The 12,570-nt window shown below is 36.4% G+C and overlaps 1 protein-coding gene across 1 annotated transcript in view; it reads right to left on the bottom strand.

The window, feature by feature from the left end:
- LOC138702789 (uncharacterized) overlaps positions 1-12,570 on the bottom strand; it is a 110,059-nt gene that overhangs the window by 45,244 nt on the left and 52,245 nt on the right. Inside the window, exons 7-8 of the mRNA XM_069830087.1 lie at positions 9,556-9,721; positions 4,095-4,283 (exon numbers count right to left, since the gene is read on the bottom strand). Of these exons, the coding sequence (XP_069686188.1) occupies positions 4,095-4,283; positions 9,556-9,721 (355 nt within the window). The remainder of the gene's footprint in view (positions 1-4,094; positions 4,284-9,555; positions 9,722-12,570) is intronic.

Here is a 12,570-nt window from a genome sequence, read left to right as displayed (position 1 = left end):
AAGCCTAGATCATATATATATATATATATATATATATATATATATATATATATATATATATATCCAGATAGCTCGGGCTTATAAGCTTTGAGGGTAACAACTTTTTTCAGGTTTACTATGCTGCCATCTAGTTGTTACATAAGAAGTCACGTCATAATTCCCATTTGAATAGCATTAGCGACTGTACTGCCATCACGTGTTCGTTTACGGCGGACGGGTGGCTATCCTGGCGGGTGTTCTCTTAAAAGTGCTGCCGATTTTAACATAGGGATGAGCTATCTGTTACATATATGATCTAGGGTAGAAGCCTGCTCTGGAAGTATGCTCACATTGGATGCAAGTAATCGCTTCCACTTCCAGTCTAGTTGTCGAATTGTACCCCTCGGATGAAGAGCATTTAGTGTTAGAAAATGGAGTGTTGAAGTTTTTATGATAGATGAGGATGCATTACGGAAGGGATGAATGGGTGAACGAATATTTTAAGGAAAGGGAGGAAGATGGAGAATATAAACGAATTTTTCCCGATCTTCTTAAACAGCCATAGTTATTCTTTAATTATTTTTGAATGATGCCGGAAACATTTTATTACATACTTGTAAAAGTTACACCAAAAATATCAAATCATTCGAACTTCCGAATGTGTGTTATCTCCGGAAGAGAGGCTGATGGTTACTTTGAGGTAAGGTTTTATATTTTCTATTTCCGTCCAAACTTTCTTCACGTAGTCTCTGTTGCTGTGGTCCTTACAAGATGCATCCCAGATTGCCCTTCTTTCTTGAATACATGCTATTAATATTTCAACATCCTTTTTTGAAAAATTCACTCACAAAAACAGCTACAAATATCACGTCGCACAGGCAAGCGTGCTAGAAAAAACAAATTTATTTGATCGGCGGAGGAGGATGAACAAGCGTTCGCTTGTAACTTGCTTCCAGTGTGAACATCTTCGCCGCGTCATCAATAGTTTCAAACAGACATTCACTAATTTTGTTTCTTCAGGCACGCTTGGGCACGCAGGCGCTTCCATTTTACTCGCCCAAGCGTGCCTCCAATGTGACCGCAGCCTTAGACACAAATAATGATCACATTCTAAGTCCCTTTCGGAAAACTTCGTGTGCTTTCGTGAATGTTTTATGCAGCAGGAGAGTTACAGTAATTTGTTGTCAATGTATTAAATGACTCTTAAGAACACGTAACTGTTGGAAACTCACAGTCTAGGGTTAACGTGGAGTCGTATTAAAAAAGAGGTTATGAATGCAAGACTCCGCTCTGTATTTCCTTTGACTCGTTTGTTTGTTGTTCTGTCTGTCTTTTTATACATTAACTGTTATAAATAATTTGGAACAAAGATATAATATGGCCGAAGTGTATTTTAAGAAATCACGCTACAGGAGGTCAGTCATTTTTTGTGTCGAAAAGTAGTGGACTGCAAAACATTATATACCATGTTACTTACACATTTTAAACTATAAACTTACAAATGTATATTACAATATACGAAACAAATTCAAAATAATGTGTTTTTAGGAAATAGACTACTAGAAAACAAATCAATCAAATTTATAAAATTTCTCATCGTCAACACACAAGTGTAGTTGTCTGAAATCGGAAATAATGTTGGTCATTGCAATTGTGCTGATCCTTCAAACTCTCATCTGTAAGTCTGGATCTCGATTTTGATTTAGCCAGCTTCATCTACGAAAAACAAATTTAAAAAAAACTCGCATATGCAGGTGGAGGAGACAAACATCGATGCAGTTTTCATAGTGAAACTGTGTAGATTTGGGTATATTAATTTACCAACGTTTTATATATATTCAAGCCAACAAAATTAATACATATACTTTTGGCGAAAGCGTAATTTTGTAGACGGATAACTTCTCTCTGCAAAACTAATCAACATAACAAACATGTCTCTTTCTAAGGAGGTTTCGCAAGCGAAAAAAACAGTATCTATTATCCAGGCAAGCTAAGCGATTACTTGGGAGACTGCGGAAGTTAAAATCGCCGTACCGGTAGGCTTATGGAAAATATCTTTTTTTTTTCTTCCTTCTATATCTAGTTTGTTTTACTTTGTTTTAAAAGTACATAATGTATGATATTCGTCTAACCGAAACCGCCAACATAGCTTATGTTACAGACGGTATAATAATACAAAATTTATCAGTTTTAACTAGTAACTTATTGGATCCAACATTTCAATAAATATTCTGTCAAACAACTATGTATCTGCTTGATTTAACGTTTTCGTTATGCTTATCCCTATTAATTTTGAAAGCCAAGCATAGAGACTTATGCAGACTCTTCAATTCTAGCGTTTTTCGACTTTCGTAATGCTATTTTACAGTCAACATGGTTTACTTGTTCGTCTGCGTATAAGATTGTATTGAACGGCTAGTTATTAGTTTTGTAAAATTACTTTTTGAACCATTTTGCCATTTCTTAATGACTTAGTCTGTATAATACTAAATAAAAGTGGTGATAGTGGACAGTATTGTTTTACTGTTTGATTTATTTCTACAGTTTTCATTCTTACCTAGTCGTATTGAAATCAACAAACTTTTGCCAAAACGGTTAATGTAATATTACGTTACTAATTTCCCTTTCTTCATTATAAGGGGATAACTTATGAAAAGACAACCATATAATCATCCGAAGCGGAACTCGAACCTTTTTCCCAAGCGCAACATAGGATCAGGAGATCACTTCCCCTACCTCTGACCTTAATTATTGTTGAGGTACAGTACGTACACTTTGGAGCGAAGTTAAACGCTAAAAGAAGCAGCGATGCTATATCAGAGAGAATTGAAGCATGCATTGTCATTGAGGTGTGCATGTTGGAGTACCGTAATGATAAAAGCGACGAAAAAGAAACATTCCATTTTCTTCGCTCTTGTCGTTCAAATGATCTGTGCTGAAGTTAATATTGTATAATATATAATGACCGGTGGTTATCTTTATATCCCCGTATTAATCGATTTATGATTATTTCTGCATATTAATTCAATTATCATGAATAGTGACAAATTGATCAGTTGTGTATTTATTCGTGAAACGTTATGTGATCACAAGAACCAATCACATCACAATGAATCTATACTAGCTTTGGGATGAGAAACGGGTTCAATTTCGTACGTATTTAAGTTATATTAACCTTGAACCTAGCAGCTGATTTTTCTATATATCTTCTTTCATTAAGTGGAAGTACTATGGAATATCTTGTACTGATAAATGAAAATGTTCGCTTCCCGCGTCCTCGTTGCTCCGATATGAACACTTCATTCTTGGATAATACCAAAGCGTCGCTAGGTCGTTTCTTTTATCGTTTACCGTTGCTCCGACGTGTACGTACCCAAAGAGATACGCCTATATTTCATATCGAGAGTCGCTAGAAATGAATGTTAACTGCGTTAGCTCAGGAAGGACTTTTTAGCATCTAGTATGGTTTTAAACTATAATATATAATTTTCTTATTCGTTATAGGCTTAAAACCTGTTGTATTTAGAAATATGAGTCCTTCTATCTTTTTCGGAGTTTTCCTGGGCTTATCTGTCCCTCAGGCAATCTAGCTCTTGCATTTCTACCATCTCTATTCCCAGCCATCCTATAGACGTGGTTGTCTTATGCCTTCATTCTCATAACCCAGTCATAATTGGTTGTAGCCTATAACGCATTGCTGCTCTCTAATACTCTCAGTTCTAACTCTATCAATCAAGAGTCTTCCTACTTTCTTCCGTAGTGTATCCATTTCTACTGTTTCAAAGAGTTGTTTTGCTTTAGTTCTATCGGTTCTAGTTTCTGCCGCATACGATAAAATAGATCTTACAGTAGTCTTGTACACTCGAACTTTATGTTGGTAAATATTTATTCTTCCAATTTGGAGTGTTCAAACAACCGGAGATTCATCAACAAATTATAAATTCTATAAATTGCAGTCGGTAAACATTTGTGTAGTTAACTTCAGTAACTGTAGGGACGCTAGTAGCATGCATATTGTGTCTGAACCATCGAAGCCTTTCCTTTGCGATCAGCTGCAGTACTAAAAGAGTCAATAACAGAGTAGTTTTGTGTGTCTGGTATGGTCGCATCATCACACTTGCAGTACAGTGGGGTAAGTCCAGAGCTCTTCATCTACAGCGCAGTCGTCTTGGTTGAAAACTTCGTTGTTTGCAGGAAATTTGTCCCTGTGTTTGGGACGCGTGTCGTCTTGAGGCGACAACACCCATCTACCTAAGGCGAATGGCTTCTCGAAATTTGTAGTCACCAATAGAAATCCACGAGTCCTGTAAGTAATAAAAATAAACTAATTATCATTCTTGTTAAATAAGTATTCGTTAGCAAATTAATTTAGGATCCATTTACACCAGATATCGGTAATATTATTTGGAATTTAAAGGTCATATTTTTTCAGAAAAGTGTTATGAGTTATAATTCAATAATAGTTTATATTTTCAGTCAAAACACTTATCAGTATATGAAGTCAGAAAATAATTCTGTTACATCATATTATAATTTAAAGGTCACAAATATTTTCGACTTGTACAAAAAGTCATCTTCAGGTGAATCCTTAAGCAAACAATTTTGAAATTAGGTGAGGACTAATCAGGTACATTTTGATCTAGTAGTTGAATGCACATGCAGGCATTTTACAATATAGAATTGTCATGACTTTGAAGTGAACCATTTAACCTCAAAGGCATGACAATTCTATATTGTAAAATGCCTGCATTTGCATTCAACTACTAGATCAAAATGTACCTGATTAGTCCCTCACTTAATTTCAAAATTGTTTGCTTAAGGATTCACCTGAAGATGACTTTTTGTGTAAGTCGAAAATATTTGTGACCTTTAAATTATAATATGATGTAACAGAATTATTTTCTGACTTCATATACTGATAAGTGTTTTGACTGAAAATATAAACTATTATTGAATTATAATATTATTTGGGTTTTCAATGACAAAAGACACTGAAGGTTTTTTGAAGAAAAAGATGGGAAAATGATCTAATTTTCAAAGGGAAAGTAGTTTGAAATCTGAAGAATTCGTATAGGACATCAGGGATTTGAAAACATATTATATAATAGGTAAAAATTGGAAAAAAAATTCATCGGTGTAGGTAACCTAAAAATGATTGTTACTTAACACGTGAAATAAAGAGGTAGAACACTCCAAACTGAACACGAAACGCGCATTTCATTCCAATTTATTATATGCAAGGCATGCCAAAAGCCTAAGCAACTTAATCTAACCTGTCACAGATTCGTATATGGAAGGCATACCAAAAGCCTAACCTAACCTAACCTAACATTGATTCGTATATGCAAGACATATGAAAAGCTTAAACTAACCTAATCTAACAGATATCCTCACTGCAAAACTTAGAAAATGCAAGTTAGAAGTTTCAATGTCACGTGCTATAGAAAAGCAATATTATTTTATGTAAGTTATGATAATCTGTTCATACGTAACTTACAGAAATTAATGGCAAGATCCATTACTATCCTGAAACATATTTTAACAAGTATTTAATAAATCTTTATCAAATACGCGAATATGTAGTATTGATGAAATTGCCCAAAGCAAGATAAGTCAGAGGATTTGTAATGAGGTTACCAGACATTCACATCACAGTTGGGAAAATCTTCAGAAAATACTTAACCAGCCAATCAGCATAGGCTGATTCGAACGTACAGACGGATTGTTTAGTCCTGACAGCTCAGCGACGCGAAAGAGAAGAAGTAATAGGAGTAGTGGGGGAGAGTTCCGAAGTAGAGATAAGGGCGAGCGATCGGTAAAGGAATGCAGTACAGCTCAACTGTACTGGAAACACATTAATATACCGCATGAGTGTCATCCGATCGTTCTGACTGCAGGCAACAGACTAACCTGAACATCCCTTGGCGTCACTTAATGGACTCGCCTGACCCAGACGCACATTGCTGCGACTGACAGGACTACCTACATAATCGTACTGTAAGCACGAGTGCAGCAGCAAGCCAAATTACACTAATTGGTGTTCGTAAGCCACGCCGTTGGCTCTTGCCCATTGTTGGTGTAGCAAGTACTCCTAGTATTTTTCCCGGATTTGTGATGCATTAGTCATGCAGGTAGTTGTATCTGAAAATTAGCATTACTTTGTGTGGTTGCGTAAAACTACAACTCGGTCAGAAGCCGCCATTGGAATAGGCTACATGTGTACATTCTCTCAGACATCATCTTTGCAAAGCTGTGCATGTAAAGGTAAATATTAACAACAAAAAGTGCACTAATGTGCAGGCAATTCAACAGTTTTATGCCGGACGCGGGTCTTTCATTGCAAACCCAGCATTCTTCAATCTTCCGTCCTTTCCGTCTTCCTCTTTGTCTCATAATTATCCATGGAAGAGAAGGTCTAATGACCTTAACTCCACTAAAGTAAATAAATATATCTGAACATTGAAATATTTTCTTCCACCTCGAACTTTTTTCCCTTTCAGCATTCCTTCCAGTGCATCCTTCAGTAGACAGATTCTTCTTAGCATTGACGCATCCAATTTATCTTCCTCTTCGTGATCAGTTTCAGCATTATTCTTTCTTCATCCACTCTTTCTAGAAAAGCTTCATTTCATATTTTGTCTGTACATTTCACACGCTCAGTTTTTCCATCTCCACATTTCAAATTATTCGTTCTCATTCACTTCGTCGTAATATCCATGAATCTGCTCCATACAATACTACACTCCACACTACACTAGTCTCTTCCAGAGTTATTTTTTCAGAGGTCCGCAGAAGATGCTCATTTTTCTATTAAAAGCTTCCTCTCAATTGTTATCCTCCTTTTGACTTCCTGGCTGCAGCAAATGTTACTAATTATAGTACACCCCAAGTATTTGAAGCTGTTCACTTGTTCGAAAGCCTCGTTTCGAATTCGCATGTTTACCTTCCTTATTTTTGTTACAATAACCATGGTCTTTGTCTTGTTAGAATTATCTTCATCCCATACTATTTACAGCTGTCATTTAACTGAAATAGCATATCCCTTAGTAATCATAGTTTTTAATTTAAGATCAGTTTAATAGGCGTATCCATTTAACTGTATGCAAAGTTCATACCCTTTAGTCTCGTCTTCTTTATTTAAAACAGCGGTGACCAAAGAGGGTGTCGTGAGTATATCGTGTGATCACAGACATTCAAACGGGTACGAGGATTTTCCTGTACATTGCTGTGTGTTTCATTCACGGACTGAAGGCAAGCAGTGACGGTATTATGTCGCTCTACAAACTGTCTCTACAAGCAGTAAGAAGTGGTTTCGTAAAGAATGAGGAGAACTTTTTTGTTGTTCTGTCGGAAAAAATGTAATATGTTTACTTTTCTCGACGGTTCAATTAGGAGTATAATATAGAAACATTAATTGCCACGCTGAATAATGTATTATTATTATTATTATTATTATTTTACCATTGCATTAATTTATTGTATCACTCTACTGGACTATTACTGGCCAATGGCTGTTGTCGAGCACATAAATATCAATAAATAAATAGGCCTAAATAAATAAATAATTATTATTAACTTATTATTATTATCAGTATTATTATTATCATTATTATTATTATTATTATTATTATTATTATTATTATTATTATTATTATTATTATTATTACTTACTTATCACTTATCACTAAGTATGTGTTTCTATAATTCTGTACGTGCATGAATAGTGATATTTTTAGATCTTCTCCATAGAAGGATAAAATTGTTAGGATTTATCTCAGTTTTAGTCTTCTTAATCTTTAGATGAGGGTAACTATTTATTAGTTATTCACTTAATAATAATATTGTAGAAAAACTGATTCCATATTATGTGCCAACGAATTGTTAAACGCTAGGAATTGACATATCTTAAATCATAGCCGCCAGAAAGAGAAAGGTGACATATATAAAGGAAGGAATTCAGCTACCTAAAGGGGTTTGAAATATCTCGTGCTCTAAATCCTTTTAATAGGAGAGAATTTCTCAAAAAAGTAATGCTTAAAATAGCTGAAATAACTTGTCCATAAAAAGGTTTTAATTTTGAAAAAGCATGAATTTCTCGACCAAGTGTCGAGAGAAAAATTTGGAAAATTCCTGATTATATTCAAGAGAAAGGTTAAAAAAGAAGCAAGAAAAATCTTATATTATACACTGGCTCTTGATGACAGCAGTGACATTACTTATACTGCAAAGCTTGAGATTTTTATCCGCGGGATTGATCAAGATGTTAATGCAGGAACCACCACTGGTTGTAGTTTTCATGCCAAGTACCTTTCCTGCGCATCCTTACTTCATAGGCTATCTGTCCTCATGTAATCACTGCAGTTCGAGTTTTGGTCACCGCTGATTTAAGATCATTTTTCAAATTCAAATTCAAATTTATTTACAATTTAATCATCACTTAAATAGTGTTATCCATTTAACTGTAGTGGTGGTGGTGGTGATGGTGGTGGTGGTGGTGGTGGTGGTGGTCGTGGTGGTGGTGGTGGTGGTGGTAGTACAGACTTGTGCAAATTATTAGGCTCAACATCACATTTCTTACATTTTCATAATCATCATGAGTAGAGCTAGGATTTATATGTAGCAAGAGTTAAGAATGACGCCGAGTATAGTTGAGTCGATGTGTTGCCGGTTAAGAAGGTTTTAAGCCTGGTTGACAAGACTCGAAATGCAAGAAAAGTCACAAGGACTAGACAATGTATTTTTCAAACCCCTCGCTGTTTTGTAAGTGGTGGTTAAGAGGATTAAAGACCCTTAGCGCTAACTGACGGAAGTACTGAATGACAAGAATGACAAGTATAAGGAGTGGGGGGCATGGCTTGCATGTTTATAAAATATACCGACTAAAAATATTAGCTTTTACTGCATACGAATCCTAGCTCTAATCATGCGTTACTGGCCACAAAATAATTCTGTAGAACTCTATGAGTCAAGATCGGTACAAAAAAGTCCTAGAAACCCGAATTTTTCCACAAATGAAGAACTGGTTCCGTGATGGTGAATGTGTCTTCATGCAGGATGGAGCACCTTGTCACAAAGCCAGATCAGTAACTAATTTTCTGGCTGAAAATTATGTAGATGTCCTTTCCTGGCCAGGTAACGGCCCAGATGCAAATCCAATTGAAAATGTTTGGTCTATCTTAAAAAAAAAAACGACGATTACCACCAAGGCGGACCTCATAGAAGCACTTATCCAAATATGGCACAGGGATGAAGACATCAGGAAACAATGTGAAAATCTCATGAACAGCATAACAAACCGCATAAAATTGATGATATAGAACAAAGAGTTTCATATATTAACTGTTGCAAACAGTGTTTTGTAGAATAAATGTTACTTGAATCATATATATTATCGTTTGAGTCTAATAATTTGCACACGTCTGTAGTTGGTGATGGTGATGGTGGTGGTTATCTAATTATGATAAAATAATTAAACTCTTAACTACAACGTTGAGCTAAATGGGATATTTAATATTGTTTTCATTTGCTCTTCTTTATCGAGGATGTAATATCCAATTAATAAACTATCGCACTTACTCAGAAGGAACCTTGTCGCCCATTATGATTGCTGGATATCTCGGTGGACAGAGGCCAAACAGGAAAGCAACAAATCCGAGACAATGCCATCCCCAGAAGCCTTTTTCCGATGTTATTGATTCCGCAAAATACGCCGGCGCTCGGTGATGGTCGCAGGCAAACGGATCTGAAACAATTTAAGTCAAGCATGAAACTTAACACAGAGCTTAAAGGACACAGAGCTCAAGTAGTCATGACTTTCTGGTGTCCAGAATGGTACTGAAAACAAGGACTTTGAACACATAACGAAGAAAAGAAACTGAGAAATTATATTTTATCAATTTAGCATTTATCTACGGCCTCCGCTGGACACGAAATACAAGTCACGCTGCGTTGTCGCGTAACATCGTTCAATGACAATAACTTCTACCTGACAACAAAAATATATTAGGTAAATTAATAAAGAGCTTTCAGCTATTTTTCCTAAATTAAGCTGGAGGTCCCAACCGTGTCCTGTGTGCATGACCGAGGCATCAGGCTTGAGTAAATAAATGCACGCAGTAAGTATGTATTAAGGCCGGGTCAAACAGAACGCGGACTGTCCGCGCGGACTTGGCGGACCGTCCGCCGCGAACTCTGTATTACGTTAGAATGCACCATCCTAGTCAAACAGCGCGGCCCAACGCCGCGGTCTAGTCTGGTTCGCTGCGGACTGACAGGGAGTTGTGTTTTTCCACAGAGTTCGCGGCGGACACCTGGTAGAAAATGGCCGATGAAACGGAAAAATTAATTGAATTTGTGCGGGTATATGCTCATTTATATGACACGCGGCATCCAGACTCCACCTCCATCGTCTATTTTTTTCCAACCAACTCATCGTGGTCAGATAATCCTAATTATACTGACTTGGAGGTAGCTACCTCACCTCCGATTTCATTAGGGTTTTTGCCACTATTGTTTCTTCTGCAAAAGATTTGTACGAAAACGTACTGCAGCTCGTAAATAAACCGCAAGAGGGAAATAACAGTACTTCTCAATAGTAGTACGAAATGATACTGTTTTCTGAGTCGTGTTTTCTTTTCTATATTCATACTTATTTTTCAGTTGATTAGTAATAAATACCGTTTAAAATACAAACGAAAATCTTTGATTTACCTCATACAGATCGCTAGTCTTTCCTTCGTTCCAATCGGTCTCCTTCAGTTTGTTGTCACTTTCAATATTTTTGGTTCTATAAGGCTATGTAATTCCTCAAACTTTTGTTTAGACATTCGAAAATAGTCGTAAACACGGTCTTCAAACGAATTCAGTTCATTACACAGTCTGTGATATTCGCCTAGTTCTTCTATTTTTTCATTTATTTCATGCACCCACTTCCTTTTTCTTTTCCGCTTTGATGAACGGCTCAAAGCAAACAGAAGAAGCAATTCTTCTTCATCTGAGGAACTGCTGGACATGTTAATTAATCCAGGAGAAAAAATGAAAGTAAAAGTATAATTTCAAAGAAATTTAGAAACAAACCGAGAAAATACGATGAGTAGTAATGCACTTGGCAACAATTGTTTCCACACTGGTTCGTCCTGCACTGTCCGCGTTCTGTTTCACTTCCTCAGTCCGTGGCGGACTGCGATCCTCCCGTCCGCGCGGACAGTCCGCGTTCTGTTTGACTGGGCCTTAACAGTCTTGTCAAAAGAGAAAATGGTCACTGCCAGAAGAAACTATTGAAAACACGACGCGCGACGTAGCTAGAATTGTGTCGGATGTATACTGTATCATACTTCGGTTTCACTTTACATTTAGTACATACACAATCAGGACACTGTCCAAAACAGCCTGTGATATGATCAGGAGAAGACGGACGACTAAATAGTTATGTCGAATTCAACTATATTCAGACAATTAAATGTAAATGCTTTGTTGCAGTGAAGGTGATACATTTTTAGATTATATACGGTATATTTTGAATTACAAGTAAATTTTTTTGTGGAGAAATTTGGGAGTAGATTGATTTTTTCCAATGATGATAACATACTTTGGAAGTTGTGACAAACACAAATTAGAAGTAGAAACAAAGATTTTATTTAAGAATTCACTGTAACACCAAAAAGCGTCGTAAACTTGTAGCATTGTTGGAGCAGCAGGAAAAGGAAGAATAGCATTCACTTCAAATTCAAATTCAGTCTGAGCTTGTTCGTAACGTCTGCGAAACTAGGTAATAATTTTTCAAATACTTCAAATAAAAATACACTCAAAAAGTGTCCTTCCACGTTTTTTTTTTTTTTTTAATTGGTTATTTTACGACGCTTTTAAAACTGCTGTGGTTGTCAAGCGTCTGAAAGAGATGAAGGTGATAACATAATACAAGCGAAATGAGTCCAGGGTCCAGTGCCGAAAGTTACCCTTAGTGGGTTCAAGAAAAACCTCGGAAAAACCTCAACCAGGTAACTTGTCCTAAGCGGGAATTGAACCCGGGCCCACTCGTTTCACGGTCAGACATGCCAGCCGTTACTTCACAGCGTTGGACCCTTCCATGTTAAACTCTTCAAAAGAGACACCAGAAAAGCCACTAGCGTAGTTTAGCCTGTTGAGGCGTTTGCCTGCCGATCCGGGGATACTCTCGAGTGTGGCCGTCAGTTCGATTCCCGCTTGGGTAATTACGTGGTTAGTTTTTTTTTTTTCGAGGTTTTCCCCAAGGCGAATTTCAGGTAGTCTATGGCGAATCCTCACCTCACCAAATAGGCTACCATCTCGCTATCATCAATCCCTCGATGCTAAATAACCGAATAGTTGATACATCGTCGTTAATAACGAACTAAAGAAAGACACTTAAAAGTTTTTATGCTGATGTTTAATAAACTTTACGAAAAGAAATCAGGATATTAAACTTATTTAGGCTACTGTTTTTGTTAATTTATAAGTATCTTATGCAGTATTTAAAGATAACACACATGTTAGGTCAATAATACAGTGTTCATAGATTTGATAAAATACATTAAAGGTGATATGTTACAGTTGTATGGACACTAATAAATACAC

This window comes from Periplaneta americana, chromosome 7 (genome assembly GCF_040183065.1).
Source record: "Periplaneta americana isolate PAMFEO1 chromosome 7, P.americana_PAMFEO1_priV1, whole genome shotgun sequence".
Lineage (NCBI taxonomy): Eukaryota > Metazoa > Arthropoda > Insecta > Blattodea > Blattidae > Periplaneta > Periplaneta americana.
Note: the sequence above shows the minus strand (reverse complement) of the source record. Positions and strands in the feature narration are given on the sequence as shown.